Here is a 23,300-nt window from a genome sequence, read left to right on the forward strand (position 1 = left end):
CCCAGGGCCTTTGCATGTGCTGTGCCTCTCTGCCTGAAAGCCCCTCCCCCAAGTATCTTTCCAAATCTCTCACTTCACTCCTTAATGTCAGCTGCCCACCTGCAGCCCATGAGGTCCATCCTATTTGAGATAGAAGCCCTGTCGTCCCAGTTGTCACCCTGCCCGCCCCCAAGGCACTGACCCCTCCCGTGTAAGCTCATCAGCAGGGGGTTCCTGCATTTCCAGGCCGCCTTTGCTGCCCCATCTCTGGTCCCGGCACTCAGCCAGTGCTACACAGACGTACCTCTCTGTCCAGCTCGGCCTCAGGCTCCGAATCGGAGGACGACTGCGGGCCCCGACCCCGGCCCTTGCGGCCACGCTTCTTGACCGGCTCGTCGTCGTCCTTGAGCTCCTCACCGCTGCTGCCCGCGCTGCCCCCAGGCGCCGCCTCCCCGCGCTCTCGCTCGCGCCGCCGCTCCTTCTCCTCCTTCTCCTGCTCTCTCAGCCGCCGCAGCTCCTCCTCCTGTTCCCGGCGCCGACGCGCCTCCAGCTCACGCCGCCGCTCCTCGTCCCGGCGCTTCCACTCGCTGATGCGGTCCACCTCGTCACTGTCGCTGAGGGCGCGCGCAGGCTGGTTAGCACGCCATCATGGGGCCTCGAGCCACACCCGCCCGCCGCCTGCGCCCCCCCCAAGGCCCTGCACCCACCTAGTGCTCCCCATCCAGGGCCCCACACCCACCCACCGCCTGCGCCCCTCCCAAGTCCCTGCACCCACCTGTCGCTGCTGGAGCTGGTGGGCGGCCGCTCAGGCTTAGGTTTCCGCCCGCGGGGCTTGGGCGGAGGTTTCTCGGCTGCAAAAGAAAAGAGGAGTAAGCTTGCCCGAATCTGGTGGGGGGCGGGGGTCATCTCTTGCAGGGCCTCCCCCAGCCCCACCCAGCCCCAGGCCCCACGCAGCAGCCCCAGCCAACCTACCTGGTTTCCGTCCCCGCGGAGGCTTCTTAACTGACACCTCCGAGTCCGAGGAGGAAGAGGAGGAGGAGGCGGAGGACGACGATGGTGACCTCACTGGGGGCACCGGCTCGGCCTTGGCTGCGTCCGATTCTGCTTTGGAATCCGAGTCTGATGCAGACGGCACCTTCTGGAGGAGGGCGGGCAGGGTGAGGAGGGTGGGTGGGGGGGCGGGCACCCCTCCCCCAAATGGAGACCTTTCCTTCTGGCCCGGAACCAGGAAGCCCAGGCAGCAGCGATTCACCCAGTCAGGGTGTTGGCACCCACCTGCACCACCCCTCCTCTGCAGGAGACACAGTGATTGAGACATACTGACACACACAGGTACGTGCAGCCCACGCTCACACAGACACACACACTTGTACAGACACACAACACACTTGTACACATGGAGACAGGACACATGCTTTCACACACCTATGCAAATTCTATTATACACGTAAAACAACACACTCCAACATACATGTACACACTATATCATGTCCACACTCGTACACACACACTGGTACATGTGCACACCCAGACACCGTGCTTGTATATACATGCTTATACACACACAGGCCCTTGCACGTGTGAGAACACAAACTGCTACATACACACTCATGCACACACCATACTCATATACACATATTCAGGCACACACACACTCACACTCACTCTCTCTCTCTCTCTTTCTCTCTCTCACAGGGCCCCTAATAGTACCCTGGCCCCTTCGACCCTAGCATCTCTTTCCCAAACGGGCTTCTAAGTCCCTCTCCAGGGAGCAGGGTAGCCTCCTCCAGGGAGGTGCTCTGTGCACACTGTGCTTGGAAACCACAGAGCAAAGCCAAGAGTGAAGGTGAGGCAAATGTCAGTGGGCTCTGGGGTCACTCTGGGGCTATGGCCTTCCTTCCTCCAAAAACAGACCACCCCTAACAGAGGGCCATGGCTGACCATGGAGAGATGCGCAAGGGATTTTCCCAGGCCACCATGTGGGAAGGAAACAAAACCAAACCTCTGTACCTTTTTCTTCCGTCCTGGAAGGGGGCCCCGCCGCGGGGCCCGGACAACAGCTTTCTTCTCAGGGGTGAAGTCCTGGGTGGAGAGGAGGGAGCCGGACATGGGGCCCACAGGCAGCAGGCCCACATGCGGCCCCACCCGAGCATCCCTCCCCTATGCTCTTGCTCTGGCCAACTGCTCACCTGGTCACTGGTCTTCTCTGACTCAGAGGAGCTTTCTGAGTTCTCCTCCTCAGATGGAGACATGCTGGCTTGATCCAGGTCGCTGGAGGCCTTTCGAGTTCGTTTTGAGACCGACATCTAAAAGGGGAGCAGCCCAAATGGATCAGCAACTGAGAAAGGCCTTGTGCTTGATGGAGCACCCAGAGCCTAGGAAGCTTTCGGAGGGGGAGGAACCCCTTTGAGAATCTGATAAAAACCAGGTATACTGAACCTAGACATGATGCTCAGTGAGAGAAGCCAGTCACAGAGGACAAATACGACCCAAATACACTCATGAGAAATTCCTAAAGGACTCAAACACATAGAGACCTGGCAAAAAAGACACAGACCATCCCCCTTCCCTGTCCCTGCCAACCATGGGGAAAGAACACCAAAAATGAGCTGGGGTGCTGGGTGAACAATGAAAGAGGTTGTCTAAGTGTCTCCCTAGTATGGGGGAAAAGGAACTGTAATAATGACATTCATTTAATGCAAAGATGAAAGCAAAAAGTAAAACCTGGATACATATTAACCTACAAATTCTGGTTTCTCTCTAAGGGGCAGGATGGGAGGAGGACATTTGACATATTTCTGTTAACTCCTCCAACAACTGTAAACAGAAACAACTGAGACTTTTAAAGAAACAATGCCAAGTGGAGAAGCCAAAGGTCCAATACTCTTAACAATGTTGGTCAGAATTCATCCATATCAGAGATTACTTCTCAACCACTGAAAATTGAACCTTCAAGTAATAGGAAATGCTTGTCTATTAGGTGGAAAACCAGCAAGACACATACTGTGTGCATGACTGCCAGTCTGTGCTTTACACACACACACACACACACACACACACACACACACACACACACACACACACTTGATCACACTCAAGAGCACACAGAAACAGCAGAATGCTTCCAGTCCTTTGGCACAAAAGCCCCCTCAGAGAATTTGGGCGTTTTTCACTCACTGCTTTATGCTTTTCGTATCTTTTAAATCTACAATGATGATAGCTTATTGTTATAATTGGAACCAAATATTATTTTAAAAAATCATTAAAAAGGGCCTTCCCAGGCGGTCCAGTGGTTAAGACTCTGCACTTCCACTGCAGGGGGCGCGGGTTCAATCCCTGGTTGGGGGACTAAGATCCCGCATGCTGTGTGGCAAGGGCAATAAATAAAAGAATGCCTCCCTCCATCAAAAGAATTTGCTGTTAGATCCTAACCCTTTCACTCTGCACCCGAATATTCAGAAGCAGTCACAAGGCAGAGGAAGGGGTTGGGAGGAAGCAGGAAAGAGAATACATCCAAAAGAATTTAAAACTCACGTCCACGCAAACTCTTGTACATGAATGAATGTTCACAGCTGTGTTATCTGTGATGGTCCCCCAGTGGAAACATCCCAAATGGCCAGAAACAGATGATGGATCAATGTGGTCCCTCCACACCTGGGAGCATCTCTCAGCCATGCAAAGGAGAGAAGCCCTGACATTCGTTATCACGTGGATGGACTCTTAGAACACGGTACTCAGGGAGAGCAGCAGACGCAGGACACGCAGGGTGGGACTCCACTGCTGGAAACGTCCAGAACGGGCAGATCCACAGACAGAGTGGGGTCGTGGTTACTAGGGGCTGTGTGTAGGGACATGGGGGACTGCCAAAGAGGATGGGGTTTCTTTAGGGGGTGATGGGAAGTTCTGGAACTGACAGAGGTGACGCTGGCACAACTTTGTGAATGTACTAAAAACCACAAGGAAAGGCCGAGGAGGGAGAAAAGGCGGCCAGATGGGGCCTCTGAGGAAGAGGAAGGGCCCCAGGCCCCACAGGCAGGCATGCCCGCCCTGTCCCTACCTTCAAGGCCACAGCCTTCCGCTTGAGGCCGCTGTTGTCGCTGCTCTTGTCAGAGTCAGAGTCGCTCTCCATCCTATCACTGGTGGCTGCAGCGGTCACGGCTGTGACGGCCACGACTCCCCGGTCCTCATCATCCTCACTGCCACCTGCCCGGTCCGCTTCAGCGGCCTCGCTGTCAGAGGAGCTCACCGGCTGGGGGGTGGGGGACAGAGACAGCAGGTCACCACAGAGCTTGTTGCACAGACCGCATCCACTGGCCGGGTCTCGAGCGTCAGGATCCGGTCTGCTTGCTCTCCAAACGGGGGAACTGAGGCCCAGGGAGCTCCAAGGGCTGAGGCAGAGGGCAAGATGGACCCATGAGTGCTGGGCACTGCGGGATCTGAGGGCAAACCCTGGGCCAGTGACGTAAGCCTCTGGCCCTCCGTTCCCACATCTGAGCCGTTGGGACAGGACTGCTTTGGTCTCACAGGGCTGTGGTCGGGTGAGACAGAGTGGCGTACTCAGGCCAGTGCCCAGATTGGTAGGAGGTCCGCGGAGGTTTGACTTTTGTAAAAAGTATTCCAAGTACTGATGAGGAGGAGACCGACCTAGGACAGGACCTCTGAGGTGAACTTCAAGGCACTTCTGTTTTACGCAAAGCATCAGTTCAGGCAGTAACAGCCAAGGAGACAGCAAACACAGACAGCACTGCCCCATGCTCACCGAGTGCTGGGCTCGTCTGTGAGCAGAGGCCAGGTGCCAGGCACTGTGCCGGGAGGATGGCACCACCCAGAGGAGAACATGGTGTGGGCCCTGCCCTCAGGGAGCTTACAATCTAGTGGGGGACCAGCCACGGCCATTTCAAGAGACCCTTTCAACACTGCTGGTGGGAATGTAACCTGGTGCAGCCCACTATTGGAATCAGTACAAAGGAGCCTCAAAAAAACTACAAACAGAGTTGCCATAGGATCTAGCAATCCCACTCCTGGACTTATATCAAGAGGAAATTATAGTTCGAAAATATACATGTGCCCCAATGTTCACTGCAGCACTATTTACAATAATAACCAAGACATGAAAAACAACCTGTCCACTGATGGGTGAATGGATAACGATGTGGTGTGTATATATATATATACACACACACATATACACACAAAGGAATACTACTTAGCCATGAAAAAGAATGAAATAATGCTATTTGCAGCAACACGGATAAGCCTAGAGATGACCATACTAAGTGAAGCAAGTCAGGAAGAAAAAGACAAGTACTATATGATACTGCTTATATGTGAAATCTATAAAATGGTGCGAAGGAACTTATTTATAAAAGAGAAATATAATCAGATGTTAAAAATGAACTTATGATAATCATGGGGGAAGGGGAAGAGGAGGGATAAATTGGAAGATTGTGACTGACATGTACACACTGCTATATATAAAAGAGGCAACTAATGAAGACCTACTGCACAGCACAGGGGACTCTACACAACACGCTATAATGACTTAATGGGAAAAGAATCTGAAAGAGTAGATCCATGTATATGCATAACCAATTCAGTTTTCTGTACTCCTGAAGCTAACGTAACATTGTGAGTCAAATATACTCCAATAAAAACTTTTTTTAAATTATGAAGTATGACACAAATGAACATACCGATGAAACAGAAACAGACTCACAGACATAGGGAACAGGCTTGTGTTTGTCCAGGGGTGGGGGATGAGAGAGGATTGGGAGGCTGGGATTAGCAGATGCAAACTACTATATATGGCTTCCCTGGTGGCTCAAACGGTACAGCGTCTGCCTGCAATGCGGGAGACCAGGGTTCGATTCCTGGGTTGGGAAGATCCCCTGGAGAAGGAAATGGCATTCCACTCCAGCACTCTTGCCTGGAAAATCCCATGGACGGAGGAGCCTGATAGGCTACAGCCCATGGGGTTGCAAAGAGTCGGACACGACTGAGCGACTTCACTTTCACTGGACTTCCCTGGCGATCCAGTGGTTAGGACTCCATGCTTCGCCTGCAGGGGTCATGGGTTCAATCCCTGGTCCGGGATCTAAGATCCCACATGCCTCAAATAACAAACAAAACAGCATACCAACAACAATAAGGTCCTACTGTAGAGCAGAGGCATGAATGAAGCTCTCCTTAGCAACCAAAGAGGTGGGTGTGCCTGGGGTGCAGGGAAGAGAAGAAAGTGGCAGGAAAGGGCACTTCCCTGGTGGTCCAGTGGCTAACACTCCGAGCTCCCAATGCAGGGGGCCCAGGCTCAATCCCTGGTCAGGGAACTAGACCCCATATCCAACAACGAAAGATCCCACCTGCCAAAATACAGATTGAAGATCCCATGTGTGGCAACTAAGACCCAATGCAGCCAAATAAATATTAAAAAAAAAAAAAAAAAAAAACATTGGGGGAAAAAACTAAAAAAGGCCACATTTCCTTGTTGTGATTACAGTGAGGGGTCATGCTAGTTGAGAAAAAAGCAAGGAATGAAAGAGTATGAGGGTGTGTGTGTGTGGCGGGGCCTCCAGGGTGACGGGAAACACCATAGAAGCTAGGAATTGGGAGCCAGAAGCAGTGAGGGTGAGCAGCCAGGTGGCCAGAGGAGGGTGGAGGGCCCAGGTCAGGGCTGGACAGAGGCTGGTCAGTCTCCGGGCCTGCCTGCCTTGCCAGGACCCCACCCACCTTGCACTGGCCAGAAAAGCATTTCAGCCTAGGAGATGTGAGGCCTGGGTTTGAGTCCCAGCGCAGCACGAACCGGCTAGTGGGACGGGTCCCTTCATCTCCTCTTCTGCCAGGTCACCAAGAGGTATCAACTGGGATCCTAGGTCAGTGGTTCTCAGCCAGGGGTGATTCTGTCCCCCAGGGGGTATCTAGCAATGTCTAAAGACATTCAGATTATCAAGATGGTGGGGGAGGGGGGTCCTGGCATCAAGTGGGTGGGACCAGAGATGCTGCTCCATAGCCCACAGTGCGCAGGACGCCCCACAGAGTGACCAGCTGCAAAAGTGTAACAGCCCTTGGTCCAGGTCTCACATTCTAGCTAGGTCCCTCTGGGCAATCCAGTGAATGCTCTGGGCTTCAGTGTGCTCAGCTGTAAAGTGGGGAAGAGGCTGCCAACCTCCCACCTCCACAGCCCATCTCAGCTGGGACACAGAACCACTCTGAGACACTGTTTCCTACTTCCTGGCTTGGCGGGGGGACGTTGGAACAGGTCCGGCCGCACGCTCCTGGTGGGAGCACACCAAGTGAAGGCTGTCGAAAAAAATGAAGCTGTTCTCTGCACGACAAAGGGGACCAGTTGTGCGGAATAAGGCCAAGTGCATTTCCAAAAAGGCAGCTATGCAGAGTGCTATGTGAACACACAATTTTGGAAGGAAACACAAGGAACTGGAGGCTGGGGCTACCTTACGAAAAAAGGGAGACAGAGTGGCTGCTCTTTTGTACTTTTCAGTCTTGTACAGGAGTCTGTACTCCCACCTGAAATGTAAAAATAAACTAAAAACATATAGGATGAAAAGACAGACTGCTGGGGCACCCTCAAAAAGCAGCACTTTCAGACGACTGCTGTGGATGGGCCCCGGGAGAAGTGACAATGAGGGAGAAAAGCCTCGAGGTGCCCAGGCCTCAGCCCTAAACCACCACACCTAAACCTCCCAGGGTGGGGGCCCTGGGATCCATGTTTTGAAACCACTGTTCGCTTTGGAAGCACTGACAGGTCCGAGAACCAGACAGCAGTAATACGTTACAGCAACTTCTCAACTTGGGGAGTCTGTGCGGAGATGACTGAGTATCAGGGCCACACTGTTTTCAAGTTTCATTTCCTCGAGGGCAGGCATCTATCTATCCTGTACTTTACAGGCTGAGGGTGTGTAATAAATACTAAGTGGTGCGATGATTCACCAGGAGGTGAGAAGCTTAAGACAAGACTAACTAGAACTTGGGTTGGGGCCAGAAAAGGATCTCGTCAACTACCTTAAAGGATGTCCAATCCCTTTACCCAAGTTGGGAACATGCAAAGCCGGGAGAAAGACTGGCACCAACACAAGGGCAACATCCATCTCCCAGACTCTTCACAGGAGGTGCAAGTAAGAGCACACACATGCAGGAAGGGTGGGCCTGCCAAACCTTCAGCAGAGGAGAGATCCGCTGAATGGACTCCTGAGTTCTGGACAGTGAGCTCCCAGGAGGTGCGTCGGTTTCACCTGGGATTCCTGATCCCCAGCCTGGTCCGTGGCCCTCACGCCCCAGGGGTCTGTCTATACAGGAGAGTGGGCCAGGTAGGTGGGTGGACAGAGCCACAGGAGAGGCACATGAAGACCATCTCGAGACCCTGTGTTCTCAAGCAGGACCAGATGCTGCAGAGCTATACAGACCTTCATTCACAGAAACCAGACAGATCCTCTGACTCCCGTTTCCCTGCCCACAGACCACGCCGGATGTCCATTTCTTCCCTAACAGCTGAGCTCTGAGCCCTGCAGTCAATTTGCTTAGTCTCTCGGCCAACCTAGAGCCCACAACTCCTGAGGCTAGGCCACCCCGCCACCCCCTCTGCATTACTCCCTCAAACACCCTGAGCGAGGCACCCATCCCCCACTTCGCCCTCAGCTTCCCATGACTTTTTTTTTTTTAAACAAATTTAACTTCAGCTTCTCTAAATTCCCTTTTTCCCCTGAATGTTCAGATGGTAATCTGGCACTCAGATGTTGTCTCTGTGACTCTTAGGGTTTCTTTCCCACCTCAGCAAGAGTTCTCATTACACCCTTTTCCCGTGTCTGGAAACCTGGCAGTAAGGGGGGAAGGAAACGGTGTTATTCAAAGAAAAATATTTTTTTCCTTAGAAAACAAAAGGTTTCTTAGGAGCTCTCACAACACTGCTATACATTCAGGTTAATTCTAGAGCTGTGGGTCTGGGGGAAGCAGGGTGGGACCCTGCACGCCTCCACCTGACTCGGGACAGTTGGCAATTCATGCAGATATGTTTGCTTGGCACCGCTGGGTAAAGGAGAAGCTAACAGCATTAAGGGGATGAGGGGCTGTGGATGCTTCCCCCTCCCCAATGGTACCCAGGACAGCCCCCTACAGAAAGCGACTGGGCCCCTAAATGTCAGCAGTGCCCAGTGGGAGGAGCCCTGGCCCAGAGGCTGCTCCTTTTTGATGGGACAAGCTAAGACGACCTCTGGTCCCTGGTGCATGAGTGCCCGCTGCCCTCTCCTGCACAGACTCACCAGAGGCATGCTAAGATCACCTCTCCTCCCTGGTGCACGCGTGCCCGCCGCCTCCCCCGCCCTGACTCACAAGAGGCGAGCTAAGAGCACCTCTGGTTCCGGGTGCACCCGCGTGCCCGCCACCTCCCCAGGCAAGGACTCACTAGAGGCGCGCTGTAGCTGGCGTGGGGGTTGTTCTGGATCTCCCACAGGCCCTCATTGAAGCCTTTCCTCTTGTTGGGCTTTCCGTACTTGTCTTTACACTTGTCGTAGGGGAACAGGTCCTTGGGTCCCAGGAAGGCTCTGGAGAAAGGAAACACAGGGCCAGGCCCTGTGAGCCAGGCCACCTTGGAGGCACCAGGTAGCAAGAAGCCACCCCCCAGTGGGGGACACTTACGTTTCATGTGTACCAAAGAAGAAGATGGGGTACTTGTTGGGCGGGGGCTTCACGGCACCGTCGGCAATGTCATCGATCTGTAGGAAGAGGCCAGTGAGAGGCCAGCTAGGGGGTGGGGAGCAGCTTTCACCCAGTGACCCAGGAAACCCGTAAGAAATCGGCTGTTACTTGGAGAGAAGCATGCTGGGGGGAGGGGCCCTTTCAGGGAGGAAGACGCATCACCTTCTAATTAGGCCTCTGCCTTCTTCTGAGCAGTGCTCCCCCCCAGAAACACTGCATACCTGTGTCGTCGTCCACCCCCCCCACCCTCCCCCGCTCTTTCTCCAAGGTAGGTGTTTCACCTGGGCAAAGCCAAAAGCTCTAAGCAGCCAGGGGGTGGGTCCAAGACCAGCTTCTGTGAACTCCCAGGGCCCTAGCACAGGACGCCCTCCCCCAAAGAGGCGATCGGTGATCCGGCTCCCAGAGGCTGCAGCTGGCAGCTCCAAGGAGGCAGAGGGTAGGGGGTGGGCTGCAGGAGACAGGCCCCGAGCATCCAGGAAGTCCCACCCTCTCCCTGCAGGCCCATGGGCTCCAGCAGTTGTCAGTCATCTCCCCACAGAAAGCTAGCAGCCCCTTCCCTTCCAATCAGGTGCTTGGAAGCTCTCTGGGCTTCGAGAGCCAGCTGAGGCAGTGGGGGGTTGGGGGGGTTGGGGGGGTGGAGGCGGGGGGCGGAGGAGAGGGAGAAACTGGTACTTTGGGAGGAAAGGAAGTGTCGGTAAAGTTTCATCACTCTGGTGCCCCCAAGAAAGTAAGCCCGAGCAAATCAGGTCAGAATGGGTTCTCTGGTCCCCATTAATTCCTTCCTGTCCTCTTCACAGCCTGGGCAGTTGGAACCTTCCCTGTCCTCTACCCCAAACATCCTTCCTCAGTTCTCTGGGCTACTCTTCAAAGTCCTGGGGGCCCACATGTCCATTGCAAGCATCACCAAACTGCATCACCCTGAAGACCAGCTGGCCAGGTCTTCCAGGCCTGCTTCTGCTCTGACCTAACCCAGGACCTGCCTCTGAGCCTGAAGCCTAGACATCTTGGCAGCAGCACCACCAGCTGTGGACCACTCTCAGCACTGCCTGGTTAGTGGTCCTTGAGCCCACTCTTGGCATCTTATGGTGGCCTCTCTGCAACCAAACACCCAGCCCTGGGCAATGCCTTTCTGCTTACTTCCACCAGAGGCAGGCAGGGCAGGCATCCCAGAGAACCTCCCAGGCCACTTTTGTTCCTGACGAACCTTCACCTTCATCCTTCACCTGCTTCCCCCTCCAAACTCCTTCAGTCCTACAGTGCATATTCCACTAACCCTGGTCCTGGGGTGACTTTGACTCGGGGATGACAATAACCTCAGGGCCCCTCCTCCACACCAGCCTGCCCCACAAACAGTGCCTGAAACTTCACTCTGGAAATCTGGGACTCCTGCTCAAGACTCCATCAGACCTGGACCCTTTGCATCATCTCTGGATCCCAGCTTCCTCCAAAGGGGATCCCCAGAGTCCTCTTGACCCAACCCCTCCTCTAGCACTCTCTTTCCAGCCTGAGTACCAGTGGCTGCTCTCTGATTCAGGCCTCTCTCCATCTCAAACCCTCCTCCCCACCCCTTACCCCCAACTCCATGCCCCAACCAGACTCCTCCCCCAGGGTCTGGCAGGGGTGTCCTCCCAGGGCACAAGTGCCGAGGGTCCCCCAAACAAGTCTTACTCCAATCTCTGGTCTCTGATGCCTAATATTTTCAAATCAAGTCCCCCACAGCTCCAGCGACCTTGTAAACACAGCCCCCAGCCCTATTTCCAAGCACCAGCCCTCCTGAGCACGTCTCAACCTTGACCTTCAACTCTTCTCCCTTACTGGAACTCTTAACCCTAGACCCCTTCACATGTTTCTCCAGGACTCCCCTCAGAACTTGGCTTCCTCTTGTCCCCTCAAAGATATCCTTCTCTCTGGGGCACCTCCTTCCCTTAGTTTGGGCTCTCTCCTCAAATCCCAAATTCCTCAACTCCGTTCACCGCCTTCAAACTTGAACCCTGGTCCGTCAAGCCCCAGGTCCCTCAACAACCATGTCCCTAGGCTCTGGGACCCCAGGCTCAGGACACCCCACATCCCCGGAGCTAGGGTTCCTCAGGCCCAAGTTCCCCCCACAGCCCAAGCGGGCGAATTCTTCAAGTCCAGGACGCTCACACCTCCGAGCTCAGGTTCGCCCACAACCACTGCGCGAGGGTCCTACAGGCTGGGGACCCCCACACTTCGAGGCAAGCGGATCCCCCAGGCCCAGGTCCCCCCAAACTCCGGGCGCGCGGGTTCCTCAGGCCCAGAGCCCCCCAGACCTCCAGTGTCCAAGTCTTTCAGGCCGTGGCCCCTACTGCCCCACCCCCCACCCCCGACTCTCCGTCGCCTGGCCCATATCCCTCGCGGCCTCACCCGGGCCGGCCAGTGCGGGTAGCCCTTCATCTTGGCGAACACCAAGTCCCCGGGCTTGAAGGCGTGCGGCATACTGGCGGCGGGAGGCCCAGGCCGCGGAAAGCGGCAGCAGCGGCAGCGGTAGCGGCTGCGGCTGAGGCGGCGGCAGCGGGAGGCAAAGCCGGGGGCGGGAGCAGGGCGTCGAGGGGGCGGGGGCGGTGGCCGGGGTAGCGAGTCGAAGCGTGTTTATTGGCCAGCACCCCGCAGGAAGTCCCGCCTTCCAGCCGTCATGGGCGGGCGACGACGTCGCTCAGAACCACGTGCGGGGATAGAGGCACAAGGAGACCAATGAGAAGAGGGGTTGGAGCAGAACAAGTTAACGGGATTGGATAACGGGTAGATCCAAGGGGGCGTGACCAAGAAGCCTAATGGGTGGGGAAGGAGGTTATGGGAGGTGAAAGAGGACAGGTGGGTGGAGGGAAACACAAGCGCTCAAAGAGTGAAGAGGCGGGCAGCCAGGGCAGAGAGGCGGGCCATAGACCGCCATGGGAGGCGGGGCCTTAGGTAGGAAGCATGCCATTGGATAGTAAAAGAAAGAAGGCCCAATCACTGTAGGGGGCGCGTCACTGTTAGCCACCGCGCCTCTGAGGAGGGGCAGAATATGGAGTTAAAGCCCATTGGGTACCACAAGAAAAGCGGCTCAAGGTAAAGAGCGCGCATTGGCTATCACAGGAGGAACGGCTTAAGCGGTTGTCTGCCATTGGATGTTGTAAGAGACAAGGTTCAACTCAAAACAGGGATGCGCCGTTGCCTGCTGGGGGGCGGGGCTTAGGTGTAGGGGCGGGTCATGTGGAGATTTGAGGATAACCAGCCAAAAACTGCAGAAAACATTATTTCTTCACTCGCGACAACTTTGTTGAGCACCATGTTGCAGCCACAATACACCCAAAATACATGTTAATTCAGTCGAAAAATTGTATTGAGCACTGCCTGGACGAGTTACCTAATCTCAGTTGTCTCCGTCTCCCCACCTGTAAAATGGGATTCATAATGGTACCCATCTTATGGAAGAGTAAAGTTTAAACGGACATCACCACCCCTGTACTCTGCCAGACAGTAGCAAATACTGGAAGTGCTGAGATGCTGTCCCCCTCGCTCTTGAAGTATTCGAGTTTTAGCATGTAAAAGAAATATCAATTTCTTTATAATTAGGACCCAGGGAAAGGACTAAGGGGTAAGATAGGGCTCTTAAGAAAGAGCTAAATAGGACTTCCCTGGTAGTACAGTGGGTAAGAATCCGCCTAACAATGCAGGAGAAACTGGTTAGATCCCTGGTCCTCAAAGAAGAATAGCGCCCCCCGCCGCTCCACTGGAGAAAACCCTAGCGCAGCAACCAAGACGCAGTGCAACCATAAATAAATTAGTTTTTAAAAAGAAGAGATGAATAATCAAGGTCCTAATGTGTAGCACGGGGAACTATATTCAATGACCTGTCATAAAGCATAATGGAAAAGATACGTGTAACTGAATCATTTTGCTGTACAGCAGGAATTAACATTGTAAAACAACTATATTCCAATTAAAAAAAAAGAGCTGAGTAATGACGGAGAATTCGTCTATCCTGGGGGAACAGAAGGATTTGCTGTAGGAGATAGTAGTTTAACCAGAGAGAGAAAAGATGACTAGACATAGGTCTATATAGTAAGGTGGGCGCTGGAAGGGACATTTGAGGTAGAAGGGACAGCAAAAGGATCCATTGAGTACCTGTCTTGTGCCTTGTGAATATCAGTGACACGCTTGGGTTTTAATTTCTTGGGGAAAAAAAATGGAGGGATTTGAGCACAGAGTACAGAGATAATATGTTAATCTCAAGAAACATCCTTGTGCACACGAAATATATCTCAAAAGGGCAGGGTTGTTTTTTGTTGTTTTTTTTTTTTTTTTTACAAAATTTAATATGAAAAGTTAAAATGAACGAAGTTTAATATGAACCGGCAATTCCAACTTTATGTATCTACCCAAAAGAAATGAAAACAAACATCCATGCCAAAATTTACACAGCTATAGTCATAACAGCATTATTCACAAAAACAAAAAAGGGGAAATAATGCACATGTCTGTCAACAGGTAAACAGATAAACCAAATAAGCCATGTTTTGATGAATTTTATTGCCGACCCTCCAGCAAGAAAACGAAACCTGGGACTGATATACACTACAACAGGGATTAACCTCAAAAATATACTCAGTGGAAAAAAAGCAGACAGCAGGTAACACACTCTATGATTCCTATGTCATATGAGAATATCCAAAAAAGGCAAAATTTTCAAGACAGAAAGTAGATCAGTATTTGCCTCAAGCTGAGGCTGGAAATACAGAGTGACTGTAAAGGAGCATGAGGTTTCTCTCTAGGGTGACGGAAATCTTTCAAGACTAGATTCTGGTAGTGGTCCTTGTTGTTTAGTTATTGTCATGTCTGACTCTTTTTCGAACCCATGGACTGAAGGCTGCCAGTCTCATTTGTCCATGGGATTTTCCAGGCAAGAATACTGGAATAGGTTGCCATTTCCTTCTCCAATGGTCCAAGAGCTCTGTAATTATAAAATGTACAATAAAATTCATCGAACTATACATTTTAAAAAGGGTGAATTCGAGGGAATTCTCTGGTGGCCCAGTGGTTAGTACTCAGCACTTCCACTGCAAGGGGATGAGTTCAGTATCTGGTTGGGGAACTGAGGTCCTGCATGTAGCACAGTACAGCCAGAAAAACAAAGAAAGAAAAAGATGAATTTTAGGGTGTGTAAATGATATATTAATAAAGACATTTTAAAAGAAAAAGTTCTTTAGGCTGCTATATGAAGAAAGGCTGTAGGTAAAATTGACAGATAAAATTCAGGAAGCCTGGGGCTTCCTTCCCTAGTGGTCCAGTGGATAAGAATCCACCTGCCAATGCAGAGGACCTGGGTTCCATCACTAGTCTAAGAAGATCCCAGATGCTAAGGAGCAACAAAGCTCATGCACCGCAACTATTGAGCCACCGCTGTAAAAGCCCGTGCTTGGCAACAAGAGAAGCCATCACAGTGAGAAAGCCACACACCTCAATGAAGACTCAGCACAGCCAAAAATAAGTAAATAAATATTTTTTCAAAAAAATTCAGGAACCCCATGAACAGTATGAAAAGGCAAAATGATGGGATACTGAGAGGAACTCCCCAGGTCATTAGATGCCCAATATGCTACTGGAGATCAGTGGAGAAATAACTCCAGAAAGAATGAAGGGATAGAGCCAAAGCAAAAACAATACCCAGTTGTGGATGTGACTGGTGATAAAAGCAAGATCTGATGCTGTAAAGAGCAATATTGCATAGGAACCTGGAATTTCAGGTCCATGAATCAAGGCAAATTGGAAGTGGTCAAACAAGAGATGGCAAGGGTGAACATCGACATTCTTGGAATCAGCGAACTAAAATGGACTGGAATGGGTGAATTTAACTCAGATGACCATTATATCTACTACTGCGGGCAGGAATCCCTCAGAAGAAATGAAGTAGCCATCATGGTCAACAAAAGAGTCCGAAATGCAGTACTTGGATGCAATCTCAAAAACGACAGAATGATCTCTGTTCGTCTCCAAGGCAAACCATTCAATATGACAGTTATCCAAGTCTATGCCCCAACCAGTAACGCTGAAGAAACTAAAGTTGAACAGTTTTATGAAGACCTACAAGACCTTTTAGAACTAACACCCAAAAAGATGTCCTTTTCATTATAGGGGACTGGAATGCAAAAGTAGGAAGCCAAGAAACACCTGGAGTAACAGGCAAATTTGGCCTTGGAATGTGGAATGAAGCAGGGCAAAGACTAATAGAGTTTTGCCAAGAAAATGCATTGGTCATAGCAAACACCCTCTGCCAACAACAGAAGAGAAGACTCTACACATGGACATCACCAGATGGTCAACACTGAAATCAGATTGATTATATTCTTTACAGCCAAAGATGGAGAAGCTCTATACAGTCAACAAAAACGAGACCAGGAGCATACTGTGGCTCAGACCATGAACTCCTTATTACTAGATTCAGACTCAAATTGAAGAAAATAGGGAAAACCGCTAGACCATTCAGGTATGACCTAAATCAAATCCCTTATGATTATACAGAGGAAGTGAGAAATAGATTTAAGGGCCTAGATCTGATAGATAGAGTGCCTGATGAACTATGGAATTAGGTTCGTGACATTGTACAGGAGACAGGGATCAAGACCATCCCCATGGAAAAGAAATGCAAAAAAGCAAAATAGCTGTCTGAGGAGGCCTTACAAATGGCTGTGAAAAGAAGAGAGGTGAAAAGCAAAGGAGAAAAGGAAAGATATAAGCATCTGAATGCAGAGTTCCAAAGAATAGCAAGAAGAGATAAGAAAGCCTTCTTCAGTGATCAATGCAAAGAAATAGCGGAAAACAACAGAATGGGAAAGACTAGAGATCTCTTTAAGTAAATTAGAAAAAAAAAAAAAAAGAAAATTAGAGATACCAAGGGAACATTTCATGCAAAGATGGGCTCGATAAAGGACAGAAATGGTACGGACCTAACAGAAGCAGAAGATATTGAGAAGAGGTGGCAAGAATACATGGAAGAACTGTACAAAAAGATCTTCACGACCCAGATAATCATGATGATGTGATCACTAATCTAGAGCCAGACATCTTGGAAAGTGAAGTCAAGTGGGCCTTAGAAAGCATCACTATGAACAAAGCTAGTGGAGGTGATGGAATTCCAGTTGAGCTGTTTCAAATCCTGAAAGATGATGCTGTGAAAGTGCTGCACTCAATATGCCAGCAAATTTGGAAAACTCAGCAGTGGCCACAGGACTGGAAAAACTCAGTTTTCATTCCAATCCCAAAGAAAGGCAACGCCAAAGAATGCTCAAACTACCGCACAATTGCACTCATCTCACATGCTAGTAAAGTAATGCTCAAAATTCTCCAAGCCAGGCTTTAGCAATACGTGAAACCTGAACTCCCTGATGTTCAAGCTGGTTTTAGAAAAGGCAGAGGAACCAGAGATCAAATTGCCAACATCTGCTGGATCATGGAAAAAGCAAGAGAGTTCCAGAAAAACATCTATTTCTGCTTTATTGACTATGCCAAAGCCTTTGACTGTGTGGATCACAATAAACTGGAAAATTCTGAAAGAGATGGGAATACCAGACCACCTAACCTGCCTCTTGAGAAATCTGTATGCAGGTCAGGAAGCAACAGTTAGAACTGGACATGGAACAGCAGACTGGTTCCAAATAGGAAAAGGAGTAAGTCAAGGCTGTACATTGTCAGCCTTATTTAACTTATATGCAGAGTACATCATGAGAAACATTGGATTGGAAGAAACACAAGCTGGAATCAAGATTGCCAGGAGAAATATCAATAACCTCAGATATGCAGATGACACCACTCTTATGGCAGAAAGTGAAGAGGAGCTAAAAGCCTCTTGATGAAAGTGAAAGAGGAGAGTGAAAAAGTTGGCTTAAAGCTCAACATTCGGAAAACGAAGACCATGGCATCCGGTCCCATTACTTCATGGGAAATAGATGGGGAAACAGTGGAAACAGTGTCAGACTTGATTTTTTGCGCTCCAAAATCACTGCAGATGGTGACTGCAGCCATGAAATTAAAAGACGCTTACTCCTTGGAAGAAAAGTTATGACCAACCTAGATAGCATATTTAAAAGCAGAGATATTACTTTGCCGACTAACATCCGTCTAGTCAAGGCTATGGTTTTTCCTGTGGTCATGTATGGATGTGAGAGTTGGACTGTGAAGAAGGCTGAGCGCTGAAGAATTGATGCTTTTGAACTGTGGCATTGGAGAAGACTCCTGAGAATCCCTTGGACTGCAAGGAGATCCAATCTGTCCATTCTGAAGGCGATCAACCCTGGGATTTCTTTGGAAGGAATGATGCTAAAGCTGAAGCTCCAGTACTTTGGCCACCTCATGCGAAGAGTTGACTCATTGGAAAAGATTCTGATGCTGGGAGGGACTAGGGGCAGGAGAAGGGGACGACCAAGGATGAAATGGCTGGATGGCATCACGGACTCGATGGAGGTGAGTCTGAGTGAACTCCGGGAGATGGTGATGAACAGGGAGGCCTAGCGTGCTGTGATTCATGGGGTCGCAAAGAGTCGGACACGACTGAGCAACTGAACCGAACTGAACTGAGTTAAATATGAATTGTAGATATACAACAAATACTTTTTTAGTATAAGTATGTTCCGTGCAATATTCGTGACATTAGCTATACTAAAAAGGTATATACTGGGTTGGCCAAAAAGCTCATTTGAATTTTCTGTAAAATGTTATGAAAAACCCCAACAAACATTTTGGCCAACCCACTGCTGGGAAAGATTGAGGGCAGAAAGAGAAAGGGGCAGCAGAGGATTAGATGGTTGGATGACATCACTGACTCGGTGGACATGAGTTGGAGGAAACTCCAGGAGATAGTGAAGGACAGGGAAGCCTGGCGTGCTGCAGTTCATAGGGTCTCAAAGAGAGGGACACAACTGAACAACTGAACAACAACAATGTTGTACATTCTACACCATGGATAAACCCTGAGAACACTGTGCTCCGTGAATAAATCTAATCGAAAAGGACAAACACTGTCTGATTCCGCAGGAGGTCCCTAGAGGAGTCAGATCCACAGAGACAGGAAGTAGATGGTGAGGCCAGGGGCTGGGGAAGGAGGAAGGGGAATCAGTGTTTCATGAGGACAAGAGTTTCAGTTTGGGAAGATGAGAAATTTCTGGAGGTGATGGTGGGGGTAGTTACACAACAATGTTAGTGTGCTTAATGTCACTGAGCTGTGTACTTAAAAATGGTTAAGACAGTGACTGTGTCATAAATATTTTATACCAATAAGATAATTAATAATAAATACATATATCATCCTTGGAAGAAAAGTTATGACCAACCTAGACAGCATATTCAAAAGCAGAGACATTACTTTACCAACTAAGGTCCATCTAGTCAAGGCTATGGTTTTTGCTGTGGTCATATATGGATGTGAGAGTTGGACTGTAAAGAAAGCTGAGTGCCGAAGAATTGATGCTTTTGAACTGTGGTGTTGGAGAAGACTCTTGAGAGTCCCTTGGATTGCAAGGAGATCCAACCAGTCCATTCTGAAGGAGATCAGCCCTGGGATTTCTTTGGAAGGAATGATGCTGAAGCTGAAACTCCAGTACTTTGGCCACCTCATGCGAAGAGTTGACTCATTGGAAAAGACTCTGATGCTGGGAGGGATTGGGGGCAGGGGGAGAAGGGGACAACAGAGGATGAGATCGCTGGATGGCATCACTGACTCGATGGAGGTGAGTCTGAGTGAACTCCGGGAGTTGGTGATGGACAGCGAGGCCTGGTGTGCTGCAGTTCATGGGGTCACAAAAAGTTGGACACGACTGAGCGCCTGAACTGAACTGAACTGACATATATCATCAAATAACAATATTTAACACATAGTTTATATCATCCAATAAAAATATTTGACATATATTTCTTTCTGAAATGGTTAAGACTACACCTTTTGTTTGTTTGTTTGGCCATGCCGGTGAGCAGGTGGGATCTTAGTTACCGGATCAGGGATCAAATGTGGGTCCCAGCAGTGAAAGTAACGAGTCCTAACCATTGCAACACCAGGTATTCCCAGGAATTCCCTATAAATTTAAAGTATGTATGCATGTGTGAGCTAAGTCGTGTCCAACTCTTTAACCCCATGGACCACAGCCCACCAGCCTCCCCTGTTCATAGGATTTCCCAGGCAAAAAGCAACTGGAGTTGGTTGCCATTTTCTCCTCCAGGAAATTATGCTTATAAAACAGTAAAGTATTTGTATCTGAAATTCAGATCCTATAGGTCATTCTGTATTTTTATTTGCTAAATCTGGGCATCCTCATATAGGGAAGAAGTTGCACAATAAATGAGGGACTTGGTACAGAGGGGTCTGGCCTAGGCCAGAGTACAGATGGGGATACTGAGGCCCAGAGAGGGGCATACATCCAGTCTGTCCAAGGACAAGAATGCCACTTCTCTGGGTCCCCACCGCCAAGGCCCTCCTGATTCAGTGCAAACTTCTCCCCCAGACCTTGAGCCAGTGCAGAAAAACCAGAGCTTCCTGCACAGACCTGACAGAGCTATGTTGCTGTTTAGTCGCTCAGTTTTGTCCAACTCGTTTGCAAGCCCGTGGACCGTAGCCCACCACGCTCCTCTGTTCATGAGATTCTCCAGGCAAGAAACTGGAGTGGGTTACCATTCCCCTCTCCAGGGGATCTTCCCGACCCATGGACTGAACCTGGGTCTCCTGCATTAGCACGTGGATTCTTTACTGAAGAGCCACCTGAGAACAGCTAAAAGCAAGTATCAGGCTCTGCTGGGGCAGAGTCCCCAAGAGGGTTGGGAAAGCCCCAAAGTGGCCCGCTGAGAAGGGAGAGGACCCACACCTTCCACTGGATCGGCAGTCACTGAAGCCAGCAGCTGAACCGCTAGTCATCACTAGTGGGGAGGTGACATTTCTTCCTGGTGCCTCAGAGAATAGTTCCTGGTACTTGGCCCCAGGAGGCAAGCTGGGGAAGGGGCTGCCCTGTCTGCTAGAACTGCATGAAACATCTCCTTCTAATTAGCAGGTGACCTGAGCATGCACTGTGTGTTACAGGCTTGATCTCCAGTTTACAGACAGGGGCATCAGCTTTCAATCCTATCACTGACAAGCATTTACTGCACACTTATCCAAGTAGGATAATAATTAAGATTTATTGGGGCTTCCCAGGTAACCCTAGTGGTAAAGAACCCACCTGCTAATGCAGGAGACTTAAGTGATGCAGATTCCATCTGTGGGCTGGGAAGATCCCCTGGTGAAGGAAATGGCAACCCACTCCAGTATTCTTGCCTGGAGAATCCCATGGACAGAGGAACCTGGCAGGCTACGGTGCATAGACTCCCAAAGAGTTGGACACAACTGAAGTGACTTCACATGCACCCTGGTGGTCCAGTGGTTGAGACTCCGTTCTTCCAATGCAGGGACTCGGGTTCCATCCCTGGTCAGGGAACTGGATCCTACATGCCCCAACTAAGAGTTCGAATGGCGCAACTAAAGATCTCGAGTGCCGAAATGAAGATCAAAAAGCCCATATGCCCCAACTAAGACCCAGCATAGCCAAATAAATAAAATAAATATTTTTCTAAAATAAAATTTATAGAGCAGCTACTATGTTCCAAGTCACACACAGTAAGCATTTAACGTGGTTAATTTCATTCACATGTTAGTTGTTATTTCTCACTTCTGCTTTCCAGATAAAGAAACTGAGGCAGAGGATTAACACTAGGGGATTGGAATCTGGGAATGTTGGACATTTGACCCAGACCTTCCCCCCACCTAAGCAGTGGGGGTGACCTTCAGTCATTTCATCCTCATTCATTCTCCCCTGGGAGGATGTTATCAGAAATGCAGAATCACAACCCACTGGAGACCAGAGACATCAGAATTTGCCTTTAAATTTATTTATTCATACTTATTTATTTGTTTTTGGCTGTGCTGGGTCTTCCCTGCTGCATGTGGGCTTTCTCTAGTTGTGGAAATCAGGGGCTACTCTCTAGTTGACATTCGCTGGTTTCTCTGCGGTGGTTGGAGTCCATGGGGTTGCAAAGAGTTGGACACGACTGAGCAACTGAAACAACATTGGGGTGGCCTCTCTTGTTGCAAAGTATGGGCTGTAGCATGCTCAGGCTTCGATGGGTGTGGTTCTCGGGCTTAGTTACTCTAAGGCATGTGGAATCTTCTTGGACCAGAGATAGAACCTGTGTCCCCTGCACTGGCAGGCACTCTTAACCACTGGACCACCAGGAAAGTCCAGAATCTGCCTTTAAACAAGCTCCCCACAGCTCCAGGAGCACGCGCTGAAATGTAGCTGGAGTCTGACGGTCCTGGGTTTGAATCTTCCTTTTGCAAGCTGCAGGGATATGGACAAGTCTATCCAATACTTTGCAACCTTCCCTATAAATTAGTGAGAAATACCAGTACTTGTTTCCTAGGGGGTGTTTAGTCTAGGAATTGTCTTCATTTCCTTTTGCTTTTGTAACAAATCACTACAAACTTGGTGGCTTAAAACAGTGCAAATCTATTTTGACCATTCTGGAGGTTCGAAGACCCATATGGATCTCACCAGGCTAAAATCCAAATACAGTACAATCAGGGACTTCCCTGGTGATCCAGTGGCTAAGACTCCGTGCTCCCAGTGCAGGGGGCCTGGGTTCCAACCCTGGTCAGGGAACTGGATCCGAGATACTGCAACAAAGAGTTCGTGTGCCACAACGAAAGATCCCATGTGCTGAAACTAAGACCCAGCACAGCCAAACAAATAAATACATTTTTAGAAGAAACAAATATAGTATGGGCCGAATGGGATTCCTTCTAGAGGATTGCAAGGAGAATCAATTTCCTTGCCTTTTCCAGTTCCTAGAAGCCACCTGCATTCCCCAGCTTGTGGCTCTTCCTCCATCTTCAAAGCTGCAACAGCATTCTGGGTCCTTCTCACATTATTGTCATCACATCTCCTCTGATTCTCCTGTTCTCCTTTTATAAGGACCCTGTAATTACATGTTGTTGTCCAGCTCTTTGCAACCCCATGGACTGCAGCACTCCAGGCTTCCCTGTCCTTCACTATCCCCCAGAGTTTGCTCAAACTCGTGTCCATTGAGTCAGTGATGCCATCCAACCATCTCATCCTCTGTAGACCCCTTCTCCTCCTGCCCTCAGTCTTTTCCAGCATCAGGGTCTTTCCCAATGAGTCGGCTCTTCGCATCAAGTGGTGGAGCTCCCAAGTATTGGAGCTTCAGCTTCAGCATCAGTGCTTCCAATGAGTATTCAGGGTTGATTAGATGGTGCTCATCCAAATAATCCAGGATCATCTCCCCATCTCAAGGTCCTTACTTTAATCACATCTGCAACATCCCTTTTGCACAAACGTTACCATGTTCACAGGTTATCAGGATCAGGACATGGTCATCTTTAGGGTGAACTATTCAACTGATCACGGGGGTTAAAATCTCGATCCGAGAGAACTGAAGTCTTATTTTTCTATAGGGCGACTAAACTGCCACATGAATACACAAAAACAACCTCGACTCTTACTTTAGATCATACACACACAAAAATAAATCTTAAAATTTAAAAAAAGACATAAAAAAGAAACCTCAAAATTAATTGTATCCCT

The 23,300-nt window shown here is 49.8% G+C and overlaps 1 protein-coding gene across 2 annotated transcripts in view; it reads right to left on the reverse strand.

Moving 5' to 3' along the window:
- Positions 1–12,248, reverse strand: part of HDGFL2 (HDGF like 2) — a 16,227-nt gene extending 3,979 nt beyond the window's left edge. Inside the window, exons 1-9 of one of the 2 annotated variants that reach the window (XM_042250128.2) lie at positions 12,070–12,248; positions 9,625–9,701; positions 9,392–9,530; positions 4,037–4,228; positions 2,169–2,285; positions 1,990–2,061; positions 952–1,114; positions 755–830; positions 284–593 (exon numbers count right to left, since the gene is read on the reverse strand). In XM_042250128.2, the coding sequence (XP_042106062.1) occupies positions 284–593; positions 755–830; positions 952–1,114; positions 1,990–2,061; positions 2,169–2,285; positions 4,037–4,228; positions 9,392–9,530; positions 9,625–9,701; positions 12,070–12,141 (1,218 nt within the window). In that variant the 5' untranslated portion in view covers positions 12,142–12,248. Of the gene's footprint in view, positions 1–283; positions 594–754; positions 831–951; positions 1,118–1,989; positions 2,062–2,168; positions 2,286–4,036; positions 4,229–9,391; positions 9,531–9,624; positions 9,702–12,069 lie in introns of both variants that reach the window. The other variant, XM_027969848.3, reaches the window with a different exon arrangement.
- Between the last annotated feature and the right edge of the window lie 11,052 nt (positions 12,249–23,300).

This window comes from Ovis aries, chromosome 5 (assembly GCF_016772045.2).
Source record: "Ovis aries strain OAR_USU_Benz2616 breed Rambouillet chromosome 5, ARS-UI_Ramb_v3.0, whole genome shotgun sequence".
Classification (NCBI taxonomy): Eukaryota; Metazoa; Chordata; class Mammalia; order Artiodactyla; family Bovidae; genus Ovis; species Ovis aries.